Here is a 27,917-nt window from a genome sequence, read left to right on the forward strand (position 1 = left end):
TATTTTTCGCAAAATTAATTCGCCCATCTGACATTGAATTTGACATTTGTAGTGAAGTGACACACAATAATGATGAGTATAAAAAAATAAATATTCGTTACAAAAATAACGTTATGTACCCCACCGATTTAAAAAATGGAACGATAAAACTGAATCCTTTCACTGCCAATCACAACATTATGTTGAAAACTATTCAAAACCTGTGCTACAATAAAACTAACAGCGGGTTTAATATGACGTCACCTTTTTTTGGTAGATAACATACTACATCAACAGAAAACGGTGAATTTCCACAATCAGTTTTTGAATCAGCAGTTAGAAAGTTACATGCAAAGCCAAAGTTATTCGCGCGAAAACTCTCCGGACGTTGACGAAACGAAAATAGGTGAAAATGACGAAGAGAATAGGACTGACGAAATCGAAAAAGTTGATGACGAAGATTCGAAAAGTCGTGACGAAGAATTTAATATGAAAAATGAAACGGGGTACTACAACCATGATTTTTATAGCAGAAATGAAGAGAGAAATGAGAAAGAGGTGTTAAATGTTCCGAATCTTGCTAGGAGATGTCACTGTGGTTCTTTCGACTGCCCTCCGTTCGCGTGTAAGAAATCAGGGATCCGTCGCTTGGAGGAGTTAGAAAAACGGTTCAACTTGCACAGTTACCAGGAGAACTCTGGTGATGAGGATGGGAAGGAGAGGTTTAACACTGAGGACATGGTTAGGAGTTGTGAGGACTATACGGTTGAACAGAAAAAGCCGTTGCTAAAATTTAGTGTGAGTGCGATACTGGGGGACCAACACCGGGACTCTGCCAAGAGTAATGTCAATGGTATGTGGTATTTTAACACGTTTCTTAGGGGTTGAATTTTCAAAAATCCCTTCTTAGTGGCTGGCTACGTTATAATAGCAAATTATGCAGCCAAATTTCAGCCTGATCCGTCCAATAGTTTGACCTGTGCGTTTATAGATCAGTCAGTCAGTCAGTCACTTTTTCCTTTTATACTATTAAACTAGATAATGCCCACGACTTGGTCCGCGTAGGTTTTGGTTTTTTAAAATCCCGTAGGAACTCTTTAATTTCCTGGGCTAAAAAGTAGCTTATGTCCTTCCCCGGGGTGTAAGCTAACTCTGTACCAAATTTCATCAAAATTGAAAAGCTAGCAGACAGACAGACACACTTTCGCATTTATAATATTAGTATGGACTAGCTTATGCTCGCGACTTCGTCCGCGTGGACTACGCAAATTTCAAACCCCTATTTCACCCCCTTAGGGGTTGAATTTTCAAAAATCCTTTCTTAGCGGATGCCTACGTCATAATAGCTATCTGCATGCCAAATTTCAGCCCGATCCGTCCAGTAGTTTGAGCTGTGCGTTGATAGATCAGTCAGTCAGTCACCTTTTCCTTTTATATATTTAGATTAAAGAATCTACCTATGACAAAGATTAAAAAATACAGGATATGCTTATACAAGTACCCATACAGATTTATTTAAACTAAATCCGTCGGATCACGATTCAATGAAATTATACCTAATTCTTCTCCTCGTGTAGATAACTAGCGACGGATATTTTGACAACTGAACCATTAAACACCTATATTTAAATATACTATCGAAATCTTTCTTGGTTCAAAAGGTTGACCTCCTATTGGAGATCGGGTGTTCGAATTCCGGGCACGAACGTCTAACTTTGCGGAGATATATATGTTTTAAAGTAATAAATAATAGCACTTGCTAGTAAAGAAATTATCGTGAGAAAACCTGTTCAGTGGTAGGCCGCGCGGTGCGGCGATGTGTTGATGATGATGATGACGATGCTATAGACAGACAGACAGACAACAAAGTGATCCTATAAGGGTTCCGTTTTTTCCTTTTGAGGTACGAAACCCTAAAAAGGTACTAACAACCCGCTTCATCGACTGATCGCTGTCAAAACTAAGAATTGAACTTGCAGCGTGATAGCCTAATGATTAAGAAGTCAGCATTCTATTCAGAGGGTCTGGGCCCATGGTCATCGGACACGAAAGCTTTTATTAGCGTCGTTTCCCAAAAGCTGATCCACGCGTCTGGTGACCCAAGAGCTGGTGCTTATTTCGCTCAACGGTTGAGCCTTGCCGTTCAGCGAGGTAATAGCGCCAGTGTTTTGGGCACAATGCCCATAACTGACCATTTGGACGGCGTATATTTTTTGTAAATATAAATTTTTTAGTGATAAGTTTTTCTGTATGTTTTATTGTTTTAAAATTTTTATCATGTAAATCTGGTTTGAACCATAGATTATTATATTCAGAGGGTCTAGAGCAGGGGTTCCCAATTTTATTTGGCCATGGAACCCTAATTGATCAAAAAAAATTTGGCGGAACCCTAGCTGGCTATTTTGATAATGATAAATAATCTTAATATATAAAAGGCAAAGGTGACTGACTGACTGATTGATCTATCAACGCACAGCTCAAACTACTGAACGGATCAGGCTGAAATTTGGCATGCAGATAGCTATTATTACGTAGGCATCCGCTAAGAAAGGATTTTCAAAAATTCAACCCCTAAGGGGATGAACAGGGGTTTGAAGTTTGTGTAATCCACGCGGACGAAGTCGCGGGCATAAGCTAGTTATTATTATAAGTACTGTTGCAAAACATTTACATATTGTGACAAAGAAATACTATGACGTTAATTACCTCCGTGGCGCAGTGCGTGCACTGTTGTATTAAAAGTTGGAGGTCCCGGTTCGATTTGAGGCTTCGGCCGCGGCTAGTTGCCACCCTACCGGTAAAGACGTAACGCCAAGCGATTGAGCGTTCCCGGTAAGATGTCGTGTAGAAACCGATTAGGAGTATACTTACCAGGTAGCTTACATCTGACTGCCGTGTAGGCGTGACGGTGCGGCGCGGTTATGTGTCTTTTCCACAAACGTTTTATTTAGGTAACTGTCGGACATACCGTGGAACCCCTGTGGTTGTGACCCTTCCACGGAACCCCAGGGTTCCAATCCAATCCAATCCATCAGCCTGTTTGCGTCCACTGCTGGACATAGGCCTTTCCAAGAGCGCACCACCAAACACGGTCCTCCGCCTTCCTCATCCATCCGCTCCCCACCACCTTCTTCAGGTCATCGGTCCAGCGGGCGGGGGGTCGTCCTACACTGCGCTTACCGGTACGCGGTCTCCACTCCAGAACACGTCTGCCCCATCGGCCATCGGTTCTGCGACAGACATGGCCTGCCCATTGCCACTTCAGCGCGCTAATCCTTTGAGCTATGTCGGTCGCTTTTGTTCTTCTGCGAATTTCCTCGTTCCGGATTTTATCCCTGAGAGTGATACCCAACATAGCTCGCTCCATAGCACGCTGAGCGACTTTTAGTTTGTGGACGAGACCAACTGTCAGTGTCCACGTTTCCGCTCCATACGTCATCACAGGTAGGACACACCCAGGGTTCCGCGGACCACCAATTGGGAATCGCTGGTCTAGGGATCCGATCCACACACCTCGAACTTTTCAAATAAGTATGAACATGGTGAGCCTGCACGACTTGAGTACTACCTACTTATCCATAATATTCTCAAAGGTATGTGAAGTCATTCGCACTTAGCCAGCGTGATGGACTATGGCCTAATTCTTCTCACTCTGTGGTGACATCCATACCCAGTAGTGCGTCAGCGATGGGTTGAAATGATTATGATGTTATTTTCCTGGGAAACCTACCTACCAAAGCCATCTAGAGATCAGGAAAGATTTTGAAATTGATGATATTGGCAAAACTAGTGATTTCTTTTCTTTGATTTTCTATACCTACTAAGTACCTACCTACCTAGAGTAATTAATTTAGTTTTAAATAAAACTAGATTCGGAAAGTATATTCTACTGAGAAAGTCAGCAGTTAATTTTTACTAACGACAAACTAAGTATTACCTATTTGATGAATCATAATTAATTAATCACTACCCGGTACAACCCATATTATCACTATCCATTATGCAAAAGTGTGCTTGTTTGTTGGTTTATTGGTTTGTCCTTCAATTACGTCACAGCGGAGCAACGGATCGACATGATTTTTTGCATTGGTACTGTTAATGACCAGAAAGAGTGACATAGGCTTCTTTTTATCCTAGAAAATCAAAGAGTTCCCACGGGATTTTTTGAACACCTGAATCCACGCAGACGAAGTTGCGAGCATCAGATAGTAGGTAGCTTATTGGTATACCTACTTATGTTTTATTTAAGGTCACTGCGAAAAAAGCCCATTCAAAAGCTCTTTATTTAATTAAGTAACGAAATAACGAGTATGTATTAAATATCTGGTACTAAAATACTCATAAAAAAATAATTAACCGAAAAAAAATACCGTTTAACGTCCCAAACATAACGTTACCAATAACAATTTTCTCTATGCTACATCTTAATTCACTAACAGAGTCGCAATATGGCGCCCGACTTTTTCAATAAAAGCGGCAACATCTGGTCGGACACTTAAGCGCGGGGGCGGGAGAGAGACGGCGCTATACGGGGGACAATACGCCAGAGAGGGACGACGCGTGGCGAAATTAATATGTCTTTTTCTTAACATTTTCGTTGGACGCAAGTCGCTTTATTATTTTATTATTGATGTCAAAGCCTGATATTTCTCTATTAATATATTTCTCTCTGTGTTGTGTTGATATTAAAGTGTAAGCAATAAATACTGTAGCGAGCTGCTGGCATGCTTAATATTCTTTTCATGAGATTTTTCGTATCCCACTTCTGATTGTTTTTGCCGATGACAGTTTCATTTACGTAAGTAATCATCAACGATATAAATAATGATGCAATTTTTTTGCTATCGTATCGAGTGGGATGTCAAATGAAAGAAGAGAAAATTCTGAGTTCTTAAATATAATATTACTTCCTATAATATTAATATACCAAGTGACAGAAAAACAATTTTAACATAATATTTCAGCGTCGGGTTTTGTTTTGAACTTTTTCTTGTTTCTAAATATCTATCATTAGTGATTTTGTTTAGTTTCGTTCACATCTTTGCGTTTAGCTGGAATGAAAGTGAAAGAGGAATAAGATTACAACTTGGGGTTATTCAAGGGGCGGACCAGCAAATTCCTAAAATAAATAATTTGATTTGATTTGATTTAAAAAAAAAGGCCGGCAACGCATCGGCGGTTCCTCTGGTGCTGCAAATGTTCATGGGCGGCGGTTATCACTTAACATCAGATGACCCGCCTGCTCGTTTGCTCGCTATCGCTATTTAAAAAAAATGTAAAGGTACAGTACCCAGCAATAAATATTACGTAAGTATAATGCATAAATTTTATCTTCTCACTGGCCATTTTAAGTACCTACGTCAAAAGTACGATTTTAGTCCTTATTTCAGTGAACCGTACTTTTGACATGACAGTTGACACATACAGTTAAAATGGCAAGTGGGTCCTCATTTTATACGGACTATATCGAGATTTATAAAAACACAATCGGTAGCTTCAACTTCGCCTCAAGCTTCGTAGAGCGTGGTCCCTGTCTTTGAGACTGACAAATCAGTGAAAAAATGACACATTATATCTAAGTAACACAGACAGTATGTACCTAGGTAGGAACTTGTTTAGTAATACGTGATAAATATTCTTAACAAGATGATGCCCGCAACTTCGTCCGTGTGGATTTAGGTTTATAAAAATCCGGTGGGAACTCTTTGATTTTCTGGGATAAAAAGTAGCCTATGTCCTTCCCCGGGATGCAAGCTATATCTACACCAAATTCGTCAAAATCGGTTGAACGGTTGGGCCGTGAAAGGCTAGCAGACAGACAGACAGACAGACAGACATACACACTTTCGTATTTATAATATTAGTATGGATTATCTTAAAACCATGATCAAATACCAGAAACCTGCTCAGAATAATTAGGCATGGATAACTACAAGTAGGTACCTATAGCAACTCGACATCCCTAACTACATTTGAAAACACCTGCAAAAAACAATCACTCCCATCCTTTTATTTCATCCGATAATCGAATCTAACTTTCCTAAACGATTTATACCGATAAATCGTTTCTACATCTACGAGCCGACTTTATAGCTTTCCCGTAAAAACCAGCCAGTAATATAAACTTCTGACAAACTTAACGTGACATATCGAAAGATTTCCGAACGCCGTACAGTAACGTGATAAGGTTGAAAATAACGTTATAACGAGCTCAAGTAACGTTACGCGTAGAAATAAAACGGAGTAAGAGCGCGCGAGTCGTTCGGAATTCAAATATTATCGCAATATGGCGTCCAATGACATGTTAATATGGGCGTCCGGAAGCCGAAATGCATAATTTTCTAATAGAATTTTCCGATATCGACTTCTAACGGTAGGTTTTATGTAGCGCTTTTTCTTTTATTGTTAAAAGGGAGGATAGAAAACATAACCCATATTAGAATGCCGCTATTTTATAACCCAACCAGATACAATTTTAAATAGATTTTATACCTAAGTTCTTGTGAAATTCTTGTTCAAAATTGATTTGAAGTTCTAGAAATTATGTGTAACATTATCATCAACTGATAGACGTCCACTGCTGGACATAGGTCTCTTGTAGGGACTTCCACACGCCACGGTCTTGCACTGCCTTCAATATAGCGGCTCCCTACGACTCGTCTGATGTCGTCCGTGAATAATAATTCTAGGAATAATCATTCCTGGCTCTGCCATTACATGTATAAGGTTACTAAAATAATTTCTTTATTGAAGTGTGAGTGATCAGAGTGTATTTTTTGGGTTTTTTTATTTACCTTATCCGTCTTATGTCGTCTCGAACTCTAACATACTGAACCCATTACAGAGGTTGGAGTTTTACTCTTAGAGTTATTTTTAAATAATCAGTAATCGAGGTTCTGTGCGAATTGAACTTTGCCTGGGCATGCTTTCTCTTTCTGGAATCTGCACATTGATGTGCATGTCGATATTATGTAACTGATAAGTGATATACCTACCTACTTAAAGTAAATCAGACAAAAATAACAGTACAATGCAACAGGTATAAACTATAATTACTTATAATTCTAAATATCATCTAAAACAGGCCTCGACAACACTCGACACTAATTCACTAACGTTACAACCTGAACACACGTTCTAATTTTGAAACACTCGGTGACGGTTAACACGACCGCAGACGCGTTCTGAATTTAAACGACCCAATGGGATGCGGTCGCGAGTTAACGCTATTCGAATTTGGAACTGCTTTCGGGTGCGGGTTTTATCTGGTTTTCTATTATCTTCTACGGTTTTCAGAGAGGAATGATAACGATAGGCTACAAACATAATATTTAAAGGGGGGGTTATAAAACAGCTTCGCATTCATTTATTGGTTTGTCCTTCAATCAGGTCACAATGGAGCAACAAATCAGCGTGAGCTTTTGCATGGATATAACTATGTAGTTAAGGACCTGGAGAGTGACATAGGCTACTTTTTATAGCAAAAAATCCCACGGGATTTCAAGCACTTACTTAATTCACGCGGACGATGGGCATCATTTAAAAATGTGAATCACCTCTCAGTAATATATTATTACGTAGAAGTAATAAACATAGTAATAAAATAAATATACTCACAGCTTTAAAATATGCACAAAATCAACACATAGAACAAATCAAAATACATAGAATTAAATAAAAAACTTACAATTATTGCCACTAATTAATACATAATATGTACAAAAAATATAAAGCATCATGTGGTGCCCAGCGCGTGTATTGGGCACCGCCTCAGTCTTCCTGAATACGGTATTTGATAACTAGTCAAATCAGTAACTTTTTGCAAACGTCAAATCGCGCACTTAGTACTTATGCGATATTCTATGAAACACTAGAATATGACGTCACATCAAAATGACGTACTTTTTTAGTTTAATCGATAATTTAAAATGGTTATTACACTTAAAAGTAACAAAGGACGTGGATTTTACGTATTTTGGAAGACCCTCTATTTAATAATCACTGAGATGTAGTCAAATAGCCAATTAATAAGCTTAACCGTTGAGCTAAATAAACTTAAGCTCTTACACTTTTGAGACACTGCATAAATAATTATGTGGAGTATAGTTACCAAAATTTCTCGTTTTAAAGTCAAAGTGCGCTCTGAAGATTTCAACCTAAGAGGTGCGCGGCGTAGGTAGGTACTTCATCCCCATTCGACTCTGTAGGTGTGCGTTGCACCTTACAGTAGGCACAGGCATAATATTGTGGCAAATGTATTGCAATTTGCGTACGTAACCCGCTGTGGGCGGCCATGCTACTGACGTTATAATGTTTGTTACATTATCAAACCAGTGGCTTCATTTAAACTGGCTGAAAATGGTTAATGGTTAATTTAATATACCGACGAGCTATGTTATTAAGTATCTAATTACAAAACCTATAATATTATAATATTAATCTGAAACTCTGATACAAGAATATCTAACATTATTTTATGAAGCTATCATTGGACTAAGATAATTAGGTACCTATGCCGCTTTAAAAATTGAATTAATTTCTTGGACTCTATATTATTTCTTTAGATCATCTTTTCAAATGTATCTATTTACCTAATGGTATTATTATAGAAGCTATAATAAATAATAAAAACACGATTAATAAAAAAATTATAGCCACTAGTCATCACTCCGGATGATTTAAGGATTTTAAAGATAAGTAAGTACATCATGCATCCAAATCTATTCAGGCATTTAAAAGTTATGGTGCAATAAAAAAAACCAAAACCAAAAAACAATACCAACATCTAAATATATCTGACTGATCTATCAACGCACAGCAGCAAAAGCTACTGGACGGATCGGAAAATTTGGCATAAGCTATTATGACGTAGGCATCCCTTAAGAAAGGATTTTTAAAAATTCAACCGCTAAGGGGGTGAAATAGGGGTTTGAAATTTGTGGTAGTCCACGCGGACGAAGTCGCGAGCATAAGCTAGTATTATATAAACCCTGCAAACATTGCACTTCTTTTTTGGGCAGTTACGCCACTGCCATAACACATAAGCATGTGTAAAAAATAAAATAAAAATAGGCACAATTAAGAGGTAACTAGGTACATCTGTATCTGTTAAAAAATGAAATGTAGTAAATAATGGACATATTTTAACACTGCACTATGTACGAAAAAATCGAAATAACAAAATCAACACCGAAAAAATACCGTATAACGGTATACCGTACAAAAATAACGTTATTTAATTAACCGTTATTCGTTAATCGAGTCCGCCGGTGTCACGGCGATTCGGCGCCAATTTTTCGCGCGAAAGTGTGAAAATAATTGATTCCGGAGGGGACGACGGGGTTTATTGAAAAAGACTTCGGCCGGCGTTTTGTTTCAACGTTTCATTTGGCTCTTATGGTATTAAATGGCAGTGTTTTTTAGGGTTCCGTACCTCAAAAGGAAAAATGGACCGCTTATAGGGTCAATTCGTTGTCTGTCTGCCTGTGTGTCAAATCAAAATCTATAAGTACAATCTAAAATCAAACTCACGCTTCTTGTACCTACAAGTACTGACTAGTTGATGCCCGCGACTTCATTCGCGTGGATTTAGGTTTCTAAAAATCTCGTGGGAACTCTACAAAGTAGCCTGTGCACTCTCCAGCTATACCCATGCAAAAATCACGTCTATCCGATGCTGTGTTGCGACGTGATTGAAGGACAAACCAAGAAAACATCAAGCCAATAAACCAACAAGTAAACAAACTTTCGCATTTATAATATGGGTAGTGATTTAGGTTTAGAAGAAGATACCAAAGTGGGCAGACCACAAACAAATAATGTTTTATGATGCGTTAAACTCAATAGAATACAAAATTAACTATATCAGTAAATCCCACGTCCACACCTATCAAAACATTAATAAAATAACCAACAATGAATTTATACCTAATATTATTTTAATACGGGCCCCAAACAAAAGAGCAGTAAGTCGAAAAATCGTAAAAGATAATACTCTATTGTGATCCGACGCAAAAACATGTCAGCCATTTTTTACGATATTTATGTTTAGGGATTATTTTATTGCTATTCCTTTTATTGTAATTGCGAATAAGGATTTGGTGAATGTTTTCTCAAGTGTTGCAACCGGGATCGAGGTTCTATGCGCTTTTTGAACGTGTCGAAATACGCATTCTTTTTTTTTTTTTGGTATGGCTTAGGATCTTTTTGTGGTTTGTTCGGGGAAGATTTAATGGGTTTTAATGGTAATGCCATAGACATAATCAAAGAGCAAAGAAAAAATTAATAATCGATATTAGGAACAGACAATAAAACTTATAAAAATAAGTTCTCCTTCCAAATTTTTTTTTGTTGCAAAGTTTATTCGCAATATTAGTTCGCGTGAGGTTGGACGGTCTCTCGAAAGTTAAAAGTGTTGGACATGCTAGCTCCCCCGACGGTGCCTGGGATTAAATAATGATATCGGTATAACCCATAACTAGTTTAATCGAAGTCTTTGTATCATATCATGTAGAAAAATGTTCAACCAAAAAGTTAATATTAATTAAACTCCAACATCCCTCAACAAATTAATAGGTGAAAATAATTAAAATCACACTCAGGGGTTGGCTGAGGGCGAAGTTTCCGCGTCGACGCCTCCTCGGCCCTCGGTACTCCCTCAGGGCTCGATTATAAAATTACCTATTCGCTTTATGTGGCCCAATAATTATTTTGATACGTTTTTGTGCGATGCTCTAAGTTAAAACTGCGCTTCGAACTAATTTTTTTCAAATTTTATGGTTTATTAGCTCTTTGCCATGAATTGGAGAGTTAAGTTACTGACTTTTTTTATCGCTGGGAAATGCGTTAACGCATCCCCCCCATGGAGGTCAGCCAGCCAACTAAAGGAAAGTATGTGGGATCCATTAAAACCCAGCGGCGCTCCTGCGCGTCGCCTGGCCACTGGGTCACGGGAACACCGAAGCAATCGACTGTGACCCAGCCAGCGACGTCCGCCGAGGCAGACCCTCCACTGTGGACCCACTCACAACACCACAACAGGGACCAGCAGCACCCAAGTACACTAGGAGGTTACCTGACTGGCACCCCATAGTTAGGACAACGTTAGACTTGGGGCAACGTTGTTAACTAACACAAACAATTTGTAATAATGTGGTGTTATAAATTTACTAGGTTCTCCTTCGCTTGGTTTTTAACGTAATTAACTATTCACTATTCTATAGATAGAGGTGCGTGCACGGGATCAAATAGACCCCCTCCCCTCTACCCCCACGGTAAGGAGGCTGCCATCTTCACTACTATAGTCACATCTATAGGTATCACTAAATCTTCTTAAATAAGTAGGTACCTCCAAATCTCTTACATTAATTGCCTTTTAAATTCAAGATTCAACGAATACGAGGTCTTTCAATAGGTAGCTCCTTACCTCACACATACCCTATAGGTTTAAATTAATACGCGGAGTCAAAAACAAAACACTTTGAACATGATTAATGGCATTACAAAGGCCATACAATATATAACGGCCGGCGTGGCTTTGACAGACGGGGTGGTAAGAAATAGCTGGGGTGTTGGGGCTGTGGTGCAAGCTATGAGCGTGCTGCATAGGGGCTGATCGAATGGAAAAATGTTACGGTTGTAAGTAATAATCAGTACTCTTATAATAAATGCGAGAGTGTGTTTGTTTGTTGGTTTGTCCTTCAATCACGTCGCAAAGGTGCAACGGATTGACGTGATTTCTTGCATGTACGCACTTAACTTCCGAACGACTGCACCAAATTGGATACTTACTTAATTCTTTTTTTGTTGTATTCGTTATTGTCAGGAAAGATAGTTTTTTTTTTAGAAAATCCATGGAAAACGACGTTTCCGCGGGACGCGAACAGCTAGTTTGAATAAAAAAAATCTTTCATTTCCTCGGTTTAGTTTCGTTCAAGTTTTGTGCAGGTACACCGTATAATATAATCAGCAATTCCTTGCGGCGTTTAAACTATCGTGAGTGATTTCCATTATACATGTCTCACATCCGGCTTTACTCACGTGTATAGTCGACGTCAGCCAGACTAGTTTCGAACCCTTCCGTGCTCCTTCTTCACAGCGATTCAGTTAGCGTATACGCGTCGCGGTTGAGACTGTGCGCGAACTCAGCCCCTGTGAAAAAGGAGCCCGGAAGTGTTCGAAACTAGATGGGCTACGACTAAACACGTGAGTAAAGCCAGGTGTGAGACATGTATAATTCCATGAATTATATTGACCCGCTGTCAGCTTATGCCTCACAGCCTCCTCAGGATGGAGGATCCGCTCTCAGTGTTTATAATAGCGTGATGCGATTAGGGTGTTTAACGATTAGCTTCGATCGTTTTATTCTCATCGCGAACGTCTTTACTTAATTGAATAATATGGAAAATATTGATTTCTTTACTTAGGCCACTTTACTATGAGGACATTGCATTTCACTTTATTTTACTTACTTATTACGATAAAACATACTGAGTAAACGCAAACTGAGAGGAGAGGAGAGGAATAATGAGTTTGACGTGAGCTACTCCCAAATTACTTAGTCATTATTTTGACTATTTTCTTAAACTGGACACTTTTAAGTAAAGATTTTTATATAAACCTGTGAAGATGATATTGCTAGGGGTGAAATTTGAATACCATAAGTCTACTTGCACTAGTTTACAAATTGCGAAAGACCAAATAAAATTTGAATTTCGCGGGCAGACCGTGTCTTCCACGTTAAGAGGTTCCGGGAACTCTAAAGATCGTGCGTGGTCTAATATTTACCTGTTTTGTGACCAGAATACCGGCAACCTGTGCTCGGCAATCCGTGGCCGATCGCGAAGCCGATCGCCAGCAGGCCGATTCCAGTACAGCATCAGCACTTGCAGCATTTATTGGCGCACTGTCACCATCCATATTTGGGTAAGTTGTGTCTCCTTACCTTTTTCCACTTACTTAGGTATCCAGTAGTCGTCAAATCTTCTCTTAGAGTGGTCGCTAATTATGGCCCTCATAAGAAACCCATACCAGAAAGCACAACGCTGGAAGACGGGTATTCTTTTTATTATCACCACTTTACAAAATTTAAATTTTTAATGGTCCTCTGCAAATAATTTAACGCACAACACAAAGGCGCATTGTGTATTGTGTGGGTTTTATGCACGCTAAATTTGTTACACAAACACAGAAACGGACAAACCTTATCCGAAACATAAATATGCTGTGGATATCATCGTTGTTGATCTTATTTTTTTCCGACTTCCAAAAAGGAGGTTGTTTTCAATTCAGCCCGTTTTTTTTAAATTAACATAATGAAAAAAATCTGATTTCATAAAAAGGAGGTTGTGTGTTCGGCTGAATCGTTTTTATATGGGTGTGTGTGTTATTAGAACATACCTCTGTATTAGAGAATAGAGATGTAACCACAAATTCACGGTTTTCAGATTTTTTCCCCGAATGTCAGCTATAAGACCTACCTACCTGCCAAATTTCATGATTCTAGGTCAACGGGAAGTACCCTATTCTTGACAGACACGACAGACAGACAGACAGACAGACAACGAAGTAATCCTATGTTTTATATGGTTGCGCTATCACAAAAGTTATCTTGACCTAAAACGGGTTTTTAGAAGAAAAATAGCACACCTACGCAGCCGAAAGTAATCTACATCGACCTTTAGGAGATAGCAAATTTGTAGAGCACTAGTTCTGTCGTTGAGAACGACAAAACGTCATATAGGTATGAGTGACAGAGACAACGCTCTACAAAGCCGAAATGTGATTCTAAAAGCAATGTACCTACATTACTTTCGGCCGCGTACTGTACTTGTACTTAAGCAGTAACAATTTTTTTCCAAAATGGTTGTAATCGCTTCGCTTGCTGAATAAATTATTCTTTTGCAGTGAGGCCGTCGCAGGCACATACACAAGTATTCCCACTTCCCGGAGGTTTTCCATGGGCGCACAGTTCGAGAGGTACCTACGACTTACTTAAGCATTTTTTTTAATAACCTATAGTTATCTCTCTCTCCGGTCGTTCCTTCATTGCTGAAGATCGTGGTCCTGGCAAACTGCCCTCGAATGGCTTATCTGTTTCCATCGGCTTCTGTCGGTGGCCATTTTTACAATGTGATGAAATCCACACCTGCTAGACTCCTTTAGCTGGAATACGGCGGGGGGACGACAGCTTAGAAAAGCTCATAGTGACGGGCAACACTGAGGGCAAAAGACCGAGAGGCCGCTCACCAACTAGATGGTCCGACCAGCTAAAGGAGACCTATAGTTATAGTCTATTGGAATTTCCAGTCAAGATGTCATCATCATGATCAACCCATCATCAGGAATTTCCAGTACCTACTAGCCCTGTATTTGGAAGTTGGCAGTGCGACACTCCCGTGCCTTGGAGAGCACGTAAAGCCGTCGGGCCGGTCTCTTTCCGGGCATGTTTTTTTTTTTTTTTTTTTTAATAGATATGGCGAGCAAACGAGCAGGCGGGTCACCTGATGTTAAGTGATTACCGCCGCCCATGAACATTTGCAGCACCAAAGGAGCCGCCGATGCGTTGCCGGCCTTTTAGGAATTTGTTGGTCCGCCCCTTGAATAACCCCATGTTATAATCTAGTGGGAACACCGCCGATGGGAGTTGGTTCCACAGTTTGCATGTCAGGTCAAAAGGTCCTTTATACAGTATCTGCACCCTCGCGCTACAAACTGTACAAACTATCGGATGCTAGCGGACGTAACCTTGAGCGCTCGGATGTCTGATAAATATCTCGCAAGATGCGCCCCAAACGACTGTAAGTATTTCACAGCTCTCAGCTGCGGCTTACGGATACGTCCGATAGTTTGTATCCGCCTTTACAGTCATCTTTTCCTCCAGGGAAACCCCGCCGTGGTATGATGCGGAGGGCTGTGTTCTCGGACCTGCAGCGGAAAGGGCTGGAGAAGAGGTTCCAGGTGCAGAAGTACATCTCCAAACCTGACAGGAAGAAACTGGCTGAGAAGCTGGGCTTGAAGGATAGCCAGGTAACTTGACTACCAAATATAATCACCTAAAACTAAGTACTTTATATTTTGACTACCTTATTCCCGCGACTTCATCCGCGTGGACCACACAAATTTCAAACCCCTATTTTACCCTTTTAGGGACTGAACTTTCAAAAATCCTTTCTTAGCGGTTGTCTGCGTCGTAATAGCTATCTGTATGCCAAATTTCAGCCCAATCCGTCCAGTAACTTTTAAGCTGTGCGTTGATAGATCAGCCAGTCAATCAGTCAGCTTTTCCTTTTATATATTTAAGATAATTTTTTTTTTAAGAATATTACCCATGTTAAATGACTAATATTCCCCTTTTCTCTCCAACTAAGCGTATGAAGCTAGTGCTAGGAGTAGGTACGACAATAGTGCAACGGGCGGGGTTTGAACCGTCGACCTTTCGGTTTTCAGTCCACTCCTGTACCCGTTGAGCTATTGAGGCTCTAATCAGTAAAGGCTTGTTTTCCAAAGAACAAACCGTCCAGAAATTCCAAGATAGCATCAATCGTAACATAACTATAACCATCCGAAAGGGGAGCACCCTGCCTACCTACAGGGTGTTACAAAAAACTCCAGCCCCGGGCCACGAGGGAGTGTCACCCGCAGCCGCTCGCCGGCCTACCCTCAACAATTACTAGTTATTTGCATTTTGTGATTCGGGCGGAATTAAATACCTTATTTCTGTTGGTGATTGTGAGGTAATTTTTGATACTGAAACTCTTTCAGTCAATTATTAAGTACTAACTGCTGCGCGATTGCGGGAGAATGACAGCTACAATGTCACGATCGCAATAATCTCTGATTGGTTAACGCTCGCTCACTATTGGCTACAATGCATTGTTGCAACAAGAATCGCACAAATTCAGCCAATCAGAACAATTGAGATTGTAATAATGATTGATGCAGGTTTTAGACAATCGCCCTACTGATGTCCGCAACTTCGTCCACGTGGAATTTGGTTTTTAAAAATCCCGTGGGATCTTGATCGGAACGCCAAGTTGCTTGGCGGCATGGCATTTCCGGTAGGGTGGTAACTAGCCACGACCGAAGCCTCCCACCAGACCAGACCAGACCAGGGGCAGTTTAGAAATTATAATATCATTATTGAAATCTTTGATTTTCCGGTAGGTATAAAAAGAAGCCTATGTTTTTATTCCGGCGCTTCTTCTACTTGAGGTCTTTTGACTTTACTACTCAAGTATAAGAGGCGCCGGGATAACCTAACCAGCTCTAGCTGGTAATGTGTGGTACAGCCTTAAAAAATAAACGTTTTTCTTTCTTCTTTCTTCTTTCACTCTTCAGGTCTTCTATCTATTACCCATGCAAAAAATCACGTCGATCCGTTGCTCCGTTGCGACGTGATTGAAGGACAAACCAACAAACCAACTAACTAACAAACCAATAAGCCAATAAACCAACAAACCAAAAACCAACAAACAAACTTTCGCATTTATGCCTAATAAGGGTACTGATTGACTACCTACACTTCGTTCCGCTTTAAAAGACCGTTGACCTTGTACCTGCGCGGTAGGAGATATGTCGATTTATTATATTACTAGCTGATGCCCGCGACTTCGTCCGCGTGGATTAAAGTTCTTAAAAATCGCGTGGAAACTCTTTGATTTTTTGGGATATAAGTAAGATATAAGCCTATGCCCGCCCCCGGTATGCAAGTAGATCTCTTTTTCCTTTCCAAGTAAGCCCTTGACTATGATCTCACGTGGTGGTAAGTGATGATGCAGTATAAGATGGAAGCGGGTACTTGACAGACACAGTTGACAGGGGTATGGCAGTTTAACCATAACCCCGTATCGGTTTCTTCGAGGCATCGTACCGGAACGCCAAATCGTAGGGTGTTAACTAGCCACAGCCGAAGCCTCCCACCAGACCATACCAGGGGCAATTTAGAAATTATAAATTCCCTAATTGTCCCCGCCGGGAATCGAACCTGGGTCCTTCCAGTTATAAGACAGCACTTTGTAAGGAATTTTCTCTCCATGACGAAGACCTACTAAGAAAGGTTTTTTATAAATTCCACCCTAAGACTAACTGACCCAGTCACAGCCAGTTTTACGTGTTATTTTCCCAAATAGCTTAAATTAATCATAAAAAGTTCGTAGACCCTACGTAGACTCGTAGACATCGCGTAGACCTTGTAAAATTACCTGTGCTCTATCGCTCCTCGGAAATAATGAAGAAACAAACAAAACCTGCTCGAAACCGATTTAAATTGCCCGCCGAAACCACTGAAACGATCATTTCGACCCAATAAAACATAAATGAAAAGAGAATTGCGTCACTAAACAAAAAGTACCTTTCAATGACATCTATAAAACAAAATAACGTTCCTTTCCTATTGTTCCTAAACGGCTCAAGAAGTCAAGACAACGAAACGTTACGAGCGGAACACAAGATATACTTACACGTGTGTTAGAAAGAGATAGTTATAAGGGTTGTACTGCGTCTTAAAAGTGGATTCTATTGGCCGATTTGTATCGTATAAAAGTGTATCCACGTATTCTATTGGTTGCCGCGCTTTTATTTTTTTCAGCGTTCCGTTTCTCGTACCGGCCTTTTTATGATATCTGATTTTTATAGGATACTTGCAAGCAGGTTTTACTGTTTATTGAATGTTTTCGGATAGGCTGAATGGCTGGGTTTATGGACTTGACTGTTTGTTATTAGATTTTATTTTGTTTGATATTATGGTGGGTTCATACTATTGTTGTTGGGAACGGATTACCTGACTTTTTATTCTCAAACCTTCTACATTTAATTTAATGACAATTTTTTTTAATATTTCTAGTTTATATTTTTTACTTAACATCATTTAGATATAGGACCATCATTAACACAGATTGGTCTACTTAAGACTTATTTTGTTCTAATTTCTTTTGCTTTTCCAGAGAAAAAGTAAGACACTTTTTACCTACTTATTTTCATCGCAGGATGTTAAGGAATTCCTACAGGATTTTCAGAAACAAATCACGGCGGAACATAAATGTACCTAGTATGGCTAATTAAATCCTTTTGTTGGCGCGTAAATAAAGTATTACGTAAAGTGCAGGAATGCAAAATCACCTTTGATAGGTACTATAGCGCATTCCCTACAAGAGACCTATGTCCAGCAGTGGACGTCTATTGGTTGATGATGATGATGATGATAGCGCATAACCGAGTAGGCTCCCTCGTAGCTTGTAGCTTTAGTCCCTTGTAGCTTTATTTTTAAATTCGAGTAAAAATTATCACCACTAATATCATCTTACAAATGCAACAACGGACTTTCAAAAAGTGTAATTTATTAAGTACCTATGTTGATTAAACCATTTGATTTGATTTGATTTGATTTGCTCGTGCGGTAGTGGAGCGGTGCGGGAGGGTGACAGTTGTCACAAGTTGACGAATCCCTGAGCTCTCGCGTGACGTCATCACACCCCTCCCGCACCGCTTCACTACCGCAGGAACCTACTCAGTTAGGTCAGTCTGTAGTAACAATTAGAGATTGCCAGCTATCAAAGTATACAAAAGCGCCTAATTCGCGATAAAATACAAAAAGTCCCGGAGCACATCGCCGCGCCTGTACCCTCCGAACGGCGTCATTAAATAAATTCCGACTTCCTCCCTCCATCGCGCAGACTTTGCGTTGCATTAGACAGGAATTATTTTTATTTTTACACAACTGCCCAAAAAGAGTATACCTAATCTTTTCAGCATTCATGCAATAAATGAATGAATGAATGAATGAATGAATTAAGTAGGTACATGTACTTGCAGTACGCGGCAGAAAGTAATACAAGTAAGTATATCAAGCTTTAGAATGAGATTGGAGATTTGTAGAGCAATGTCTCTGTCGTTGAGACCGACATAAAGTCATAGAGTGACAGAGACAACGCTCTACAAAACCGAAAAGTCATTCTAAAGGCCCTTCTATATGTACCTACATTACTTTCTGGCGCATACTGTAGGTACATAGGTACCTATGTAATTTTCCTTACTCCACCAAAACTTCTATTTGTTTGAACATATTTGGATTTATTTGTAGGTATTGTTGTTACAGTATCACCTTGTTGTTTAATTACGACTTGTTACACTTTTTTTGTAACATCATAAAATAACACAGCTGACAACGGATGGATGCTAGTAGTTCTAAGTCATTCAAAAGTAGGTACCTTCGTGTAAAAGTTTAATTGAATAAAAAATATTTTTATTTAAATTAATTAATTTAATTTATTATCAATGGTTAACAAATAAACTATTAATAAACTTAAATCTAAAAAAAACAACATTAAATTAAAACTAAAATAAATTAAATTAAATCTAAAACCTCGTCGAGACCACCGCAGCGAGGCATTGTACCCAAGATGCTGGCAGCATTACCCCTTTGGATGGCCAAACTAATTCTTTGACCAAGGTAGCTGCCAGCTCTCGGGTCCCCGGTTGACTCGATAACTCTTTTTGCAATTCCTTCAAAAAGAGCTCGAGCCCCCGGGCCCCACGGCCCCAAGGTCTCCACACCAAAAGGCACGAATACGAAGCTTCCATCGAGGTTTTCATATTTGCGCCTCTTGGCCTGTTCGGCGCTGATGGCCGCTGCACCCGCTATAGAGGAGGTCGCCTAAATGTATATTTTATTTTATTAAATCCGTTTTCCTTGTATTGAAATTAATGTTTATTGCATACTAAAAATGGCTATAGTTAGTAATAATACAAAAATTTTAATATGGACGTTCTTTAAAATTTTATACTTTTAGCACTTAAATTTTTTTTCAATGTTTTGAACTGGCGAACTTAACATTGATAAAAGTGGACAATTAGTACTTAGGTACTAAAATGTCAATCATGTTACAGAATAATTCTTTGAAAACAAGTCCACTACTAGCTCAGCGGGGTCAACTACCAAACAAAATAACACAAAGCAAAATTCTATTCTTATAATATACGCCACATCTAATAGAGCAATACCGCGCTAGCCCCGACGGCCGGCGCCCAACAATTATTTAATGTCAAACGCAAGCAGCGCGCCAAGATTGCGGATACCCCGCGCCCTGTGAGTGTGTGCGCGACCTTATGTTTGTGTTGCGTTCCATGTTTGAATTTTACTCTTCGCTAAACTGTTTTTTTACAATGTTAAAAATAAAGTTTTGTTTTGTTAAAAAAAGTGTTTTTTACTCTTGATTTTTCGTCAGAGCAACAAAAAATCATTTTAAATTTTTATTTGTTTAACCTTTTCTATATTTTAGTTACCTAATTAAGTTTTTAATTAACTAAAATAACTAATTTATAAGTGTTCGGGGTTCAATCCCGGGGGCAAACTTTACTTTTCGGAGTTATGTGAGTTTTAATAAGTAGGTAGGTACCTATCACTTGTTTTCATCGAGAGATAACCTGCATGCTTGAGAGTTCTCCATAATGTTTTTAAAGCTGTGTGAAGTCTACCAATCCGCACATGGCCAGCGTGAGAGACCATGACCAAAACCTTTCTCGTTTTGAGAGGACGCCCGTTCTCAGTAGTGAGCCGGCGAGCGATGTGTGTGATGACGATGATGATATTTTAGATAAAATTTTCTAAGTTCCTAATTTACCTAACTCTTCCATAGATTAAAGAAAAAAGATTTATAAGAATAATGTCTAGGCACGTTCGTTTTATAGGGTTGTCTCTCATACAACTTTTATATTTTTCCTTCTTTATTAGTTAAAAAATTCTGGTGGGAGGCTTCGGCCGTGGCTTACCACCCTACCGGCAAAGCCGTGCCGCCAAGCTATTTAGCGTTCCGGTACGATGCCGTATAGAAACCAAAGGGACATGGGTTTATTAAAAACTGCCATACCCCTTCCAGGTTAGCCTGCTTCCATCTTGGACTGCATCATCACTTACCACCAGGTGAGATTTCAGTCAAGGGCTATTTGTAACTGAATAAATAAATTAATAATAAATAATCACGCGGATGACGTCACTGGCAAAAGTTAGTGAAAAATAAAAATTGTAATACTTAATCATATCATCATAAAATAATGATGTACCTACTTGCACACTTGCTCGAGCAACCAAAATAGATACCTATCAAATTAATTAATCTAAATAACCATTTATTGTTAAGGAACGTTAAATCAAAGCCGCGATATCTTTCTCCGCATCAAACCTTTGTTCGCGTCAAACAATAGTAGGTATAATCTGTTCTGAGTAAGTTATCGTTTATCTGTTGCGGGTAGGTGCCAAGGGTTGGCAATGACGGCTTTTGCTGTATTGATAGTATTTAGAAGAGAATCATATTAACAGTTATAAAAGCTGTGAAACGCTCGACAGAAGCGAAGCTTCCTATAGCTTTGTGAGACACACTCAACAGAAGTGAGGATTCTTACGAATTGTAACAAAAATGTTGTACCTACCTACTCTGTGTCCAGCTAACTCTTATGGGCAAATGAGAGAGCAAGAAAGTACAAAAGGCTTTTTCATCTATTCAGGTCTTCTCAGACCTGGGCGCGTTTGGAACCCTCGTAGCTTTAGTTTTAAGCACGTTTTAATTATCACCACTATATCATATCATCTTACAAATAAAAATTTATAACAATGAAGCGTAAAATTTTACCAATTCTGAATAAATAAATTGAGTTTTGAGTTTATTCACAATAAATAAATAATCGTTTATTTTTGAAAAATAGTTCGATGTTTATTTTTATCGAAAATTGTCTCTCTTATCCTGTCTCGTTCGCTCATATGGGCAACAATACACTACGTATGCGCTGCCCAGCCAATTAAGTGCGTTTTATCGCCGTGTTGTTCCGTAGTTTTTTCACTTTTGTTATTTAGATCCTCAAACGTGCGTGGATATGAGAAGCTTCGCTTCAAATATATTTTTTCCCAGCTCCTATTACAGTGTTCGTCCTAAAAACTAAAACCTATCAAAAACTTTTGCGTCCTTTTAGGGTTGCCCACGAAAACTTTAATCATTCTCAGTTCAAAGAGTAGGAACGTACTCGTTCCTACGCTCGCCAAATACCTGTTTAATAGAATAGATACACGGATACACGTGTATTTTGTAATATTTTCATAATTCATATCCTATTGTGATAACATATAACAATTAAAATGTAATATAATAAACCACAGATCGCTGTCTGTTTGAATTTGCAAAAGGGTTGTCTAACAATGTTATTCAATCACAATACGCTCTATTTAAATTAAAAATTTGACTACGCAAACAAAAAGTAACCAATTTGACTCCTGACTTGACATTACATAAACAAACATGGCCGCTTGTCAATCACAACTCCGGCGAAACCGCGCGCCAACAAAAAGTTCCGAATTCAAAATAAATAAATGCAAATATTTGAAATTGGAACGCCGTGAATGTAAACAGCGGGCCGTTTGAATATTCATTCCAAATATGAATATTTCAAATTTGGAAACGCTCGCGTCCGAAAATCAGATTCATTGGTAGTGGGTACGTAGAGATGCGTCCGGTGCTTCGTAGCTGTTTACCATTACAAAGTGAACCCGGCTGCTTGCTGCATAGCAGAATATTGATTCGTAAAAAGCAAATATAAGTATAACTACAAATAACTACACCTACGATATACGTATACCTACTTTTTAGGGTTCCGTACCTCAAAAGGAAAAACGGAACTCTTATAGGATTACTTTGTTGTCTGTCTGTCGGTCTGTCAAGAAACCTACAGGGTACTTCCCGTTGACCTAGAATCATGAAATTTGGAAGGTAGGTAGGTCTGATAGCAGACATTCGGGGAAAAATCCGAAAACCTTGAATTTGTGGTTAAGTCACACAAAAAAAATTTAATTGTGGTCATGAACTAATAATTAGGTAGTGGGTGTTTTCAATTTTCGAAGTAAGATAAGATAACTATATTAAGTGGGGTATCATATGAAAGGGTTTCACCTGTGCATTCTAAAACTGATTTTATTTATTTTTATGCATCATAAAATGCATGTCGAAAAATACGACTTTAGTACGGAACCCTAATTGCGCGAGCCTGACTCGCACTTGGCCGGTTTTTTATCTAGGTTTTGCGTAGAATCTAAAATGTTAATTTTGTAGGACATTCGCTCCAGCCTCGAACGAATCAATATAAAACTTGATTGACCTATTTTACTTATGTGTATGTACCTATAGGGTCATAAAGATATCCTAATTTAAAACCTAATAATATTATCTCGAGTTATAAGCTACCTGTATAAGATTTCAGAAAAATCTACTTTCCCAACTGGCACGGTTGTAGTCATGTCATAAGAGTTGACCTGACCTACATGAAATAAATACACCTAATTCGATGAATTCGGCAACTTTCCATCTTTTTTTTTTTGGTAGAAAAAGATTAGGGGAAGGGGGATTTCACAAACGTATTGAATAACAAAACAAATCACAGTTTTTCGAGATAAATCAATAACACTGTTTATATTATAATATAATATTATATAGAAGTTGCCTTCTTTACACCATGGTCGCCTTGATTAGATCTCTAGGTTGCCAAACTATGACAAATCAAAAACCCAATACGTCATCTGATTGCGCCAAACTAAACATTGATCGTAATATAATAGCCCCCCCCCCCCTATCTCCCGCGAGTATTAGTCGTGCCTCGCTGTCTCTTTATTCAGCATAATTCGCAATAAAAGTGAATATGTCAAAAAGTAATTAATTCTGAGGCGCTCGCACCCCTGTCTTGTCGAGGGTTGGGCTTTATTTCCTTGGGAAATGTATCGATATACCTACCTAGTTTGATTTATTCATTTCCATCAAATAAATAATTTATTTGCAAGATTTCAAACGTATCTAGTACTTAAGAATCTCTAGCCAAGTGCGGATTGGCAGACTTCACATACCTTTAAAAACATTATGGAGGGATCTCAGGCATGCAGGTTTTCTCACGAGGTTATCGTTACAGCAAGTGAGATTTAATAACTTAAAATGCACATAGCCCCGACAAGTTATTTACGACATAAGCCTCAATAGTTCAAACGGTTAAAGAAGTGAACAGAAATCCGAAGGGTCGGTGGTTTAAAACACCCACCCGTTGCACTATAATTGTCATAGCTACTGCTAGCTCTTGTCGCTACACGAGCGCATGACGTCATTCTAATTCTGAAATGTAGTACTGTCAGTCTTCAACCCATCATTTGCCCACTACCGAGCACGAGTCTCCTCTCAGAATGAGAAACTTTAATATTAATGGAACTCGATAATTATTATCTTCTTCTTCCTCACCTTATCCCACACTACGTGGGGTCGGCACAACATGTCTTCTTCTACCACTCACTTCTATCATTCGTCAACGTACTATCCACTCCTTTTTCACGCATGTCCTCTTTCACGCAATCCATCCACCTTTTCTTTGGTCGTCCTCTCCTCTTCCCTCCGCATTATATTATGTTCATACCATGCCAGCCCATTACCCTCACCTTTTCTACCACTGGCGCTACTTTCAAACTTCTTATATATTCATTCCTTATCTTATCCATCCTTGTCACACCACACATCCATCTCAACATTCGCATTTCAGTTGCATGTACTCGCCTTTCATCCGTCCCTTTGACCGCCCAACATTCTGAACCATACAATGAGACAGGTCTAACGATTAATTATTATATGTCGATATAGTGATTAGGACATCACTATAGCAGTTCGCAAGGACAGTGAGAAAGGGTCGCGTCAGCTGGCGGCGGCATATTGTCGCTAAACGCGCGCGTGACGTCACGGGACGCGGTCAAGAAGGGTCCGCTCTGATTCTGAAATATAGTACTCTGTCTTCAGCAAATAAACATACGACTCTCAACGATTCTGATTTTAATCACTATCCATATCATACTATAGTGTTTGTTGGTTTGTCCTTCAATCTCGCTGAAACGGAGTAACGCGGACATGATTTTTTGCATGGATTTAGTAAAACACCTAAGAGAGTTACATAGGCTACTTTTTATCATGGAAAATCAAAAAGTCCCTACGAGATTTTTAAAAACTAAATCCATCATCTGCATGTACACCATGTAGGTACATTTAGTCTATTACATTCCTGTAAATACTATATAGATACTTTTTATTAGAAAAAATCAATCATTAAAATCGATTAGACAAATTTTCGACAGCCCTGCGTAATTTGTCTTTACGTTTCAATTATCCGAACAAAGGTTGCGCGCCAAAAAGCGTTCGTTTTTCAAACTTTGACAAATGATTCGCGTTCGAATTTCGAAAACGATCAATAACTGATTCGTTTCGGCCAATCGGTGAAAGTGATTTGTCATTTCGAATTCATATTTTGTACAATACGTTCCGTTTGAAGATTTTAGTAGGTTATGGTTATTAAATACCCCTCTGCAAATGTATCTTGGAGCCATAGAGCTTGGATCACTTTCGCTTTTACAGTAGGCGGCAGAAAGTAATAGATTTTAGAATGACATTTCGGCTGTGTAGAGCGTTGTCTCTGTCACTCATAACTAAGTGACGTTTTGTCGGTCTCAAAGACAGAGACGACGCTCTACAAATCTGCTATCTAGCAATAATTAGCATCGTGGTCGTAATTTACTACGAGATCAAGACGTCGGAGTCGGACGACTGTGTCTCTCCTTACACTGCGGTATTAGTATAAATTCAGTGTCAAAATGTCACATTTCTGGCGACAAAGGCGTCACGCCTCTAACCATCAATAAACTAGCCGTCAGCCCCCGGCGTCCCTCGCGTCACTCGCACAATGCGCGACTACCAATTATTGCCGAAAACTGTTAGATTTCACGAAAAAACCGCCCGGAAATATGCCCAAAATGAGGAATCGATGCGCGAGCAAAAAATAGCAAATAGCCCCTTTCCATGATAATCCATAATTTTTACGATTATGACAATGTTTTTTTTTTCGGTTATTGTATTGGTGGCGCACACGCGGTGATTTTTTGTTTTTTTATTTGACCTCGCTTGCGCAACACGGCATTTGACAACGAAGTAGTCAAATCAGTAACTTTTTATTATACGTCAAAATGCGCACTTACACGATATTCTATGAAATACTAGAATTTGATGTCACATCATAATGACGTACTTTTTTAGTTTAATCGATAATTTAAAATGGTTATTATACCTACTTAAAACTAACAAAGAACTTAACATTACGTATTTTGGAAGACCCTGTACCTATTTAATAATCACTGAGAAATAATTTATTTTTGATATAGGTAGTCAAATACCCAATTATTTGATTACTTTCATGCCAAGGAAAGATACTGGATTCGATAGGTGTTAAATTTTCAGACTTCTCGGATTCAGAAATTCAAAATTAATTTTTATCATGTACCTACCTAAGACTACCTAGGGTCTCTGTTACGTTACGTCTGGGAATCTACTTATTATCGGTTCAGAAAGCAGATTCTACTGAGAAACTTAGCAGTTTAGTCTTTCCAAATCATAAAATAACTAAAAGCTCATCCGATTGCTTCCAGATCCTGTTTGATTCAGTTTATAGTTCGTGTTGAGAAGATTTACAGCCGTACTCAGAGTCGGTTAATCGTTACTTAAGTTTAGTTACAAGTTACAACAAGACAGAGCTATATCTCTCACATAAATCTGTCTTGTTTTAACTCATTCTTAAGTAACGATTAGCGACTCTGAGTACGGCTGTTAGTTGGGCTAATTTAGTAAAATTTTTTTCCGACAGTATATTTTTATTTCAGTTGACGTCACGCGGCAACGTTTACTCTGTATTGCTATACAAATAAATTCTAATAAAAAAGACGTATTTCGTATGCATTATTTTCCCCGACAAGTACCTAGTAGGCTACGTGCCATAGCCTGGCCTAAGCCCTTCTAATTTTGAGAGCAAGTCCGTGCTCAGTAGTAGGCCGGCGCCGGTGATGGGTTGAGATGATGACAAATAATAGCAAATTAATGTTTTATTTATGACTAGATGATTAATTTTCCGGGATCCAAAGTAGCCTATGTCCTTCTCCGGGATGCAAGCTATCTCTATACCAAATTTTATCAAAATCGCTTAAACGGATGGGCCGTGAAAAGCTAGCAGACAGACAGACAGACACACTTTCGCATTTATAATATTAAGTAGGGATAGTAGGGATTTATGATTATGAACAAAATTAACGTTCCCATTTCCGTTACAGGTCAAAATCTGGTTCCAGAACCGTCGCATGAAATGGCGGAACTCCAAAGAGCGGGAACTCCTCGCGTCCGGTGGTTCGAGGGAACAAACTCTACCCAACAAGAACAACCCCCACCCAGACCTATCAGACGCGGAGGCGGATAAACAAAAACTGTCCCCAGCACCGGGGAACAATGAGGAGGAGGAGATGAAGAACAAAATGTACGCGTCCACGTCCAACTGTCAAAGTGACAGCTATCGATATGACGACAAGATGTCGGGCGGTCCGTTGTTCGCGCGGGAAAACGTTTATACGAACGAAGATGGCGACGATTTTGACAGCGACGCCAGCGCATCGGATGAGGAAATTAATGTGACATGACCTGTTTGAAAGATTTAAGTGTTATAAATAAATCTAAGCTAATTAAATTCCCCCATCTCAACTCATCGCCGGCGTCTACTGAGTACGACTCTCCTCTCAAAGTCAAAATGGTTTAGGTCATAGACGAGTGCGGATTGGCAGTCTTCACACACCTTTGAGAACATTATGAAGAACTCCCAGGCATGCAGGTTTCCTCAGGTGTTTTCCTTCACCGTTATTAAACCTAATGGTATAATATTATAATTGCTGAAAATGCACATAGCTCCATTAAGTTAAAGGTGTGTGTCCATGATCGAATCCTGGAGTGCCGAATACGAATGTTTTAATCACTATTCATCCTGGAGTGCCGAATACGAAGCCAATGTCTTAATTACTCTTCACTACTTACGCTATTAATTCACCCTCCCTTTCTATAAAGCTCACAGTC

At 39.2% G+C, this 27,917-nt stretch overlaps 1 protein-coding gene across 1 annotated transcript; it reads left to right on the forward strand.

Moving 5' to 3' along the window:
- Dbx lies at window positions 1–27,551 on the forward strand. The gene is given in 6 exon segments (XM_034971866.2): window positions 1–245; window positions 247–832; window positions 12,781–12,903; window positions 13,885–13,956; window positions 14,861–15,006; window positions 27,131–27,551. Coding segments are annotated over 6 exon segments (1,419 nt in total). The 5' UTR covers window positions 1–113; the 3' UTR covers window positions 27,491–27,551.
- Window positions 27,552–27,917: the final 366 nt, after the last annotated feature.

This window comes from Maniola hyperantus, chromosome 9 (genome assembly GCF_902806685.2).
Source record: "Maniola hyperantus chromosome 9, iAphHyp1.2, whole genome shotgun sequence".
Taxonomy (NCBI): domain Eukaryota; kingdom Metazoa; phylum Arthropoda; class Insecta; order Lepidoptera; family Nymphalidae; genus Maniola; species Maniola hyperantus.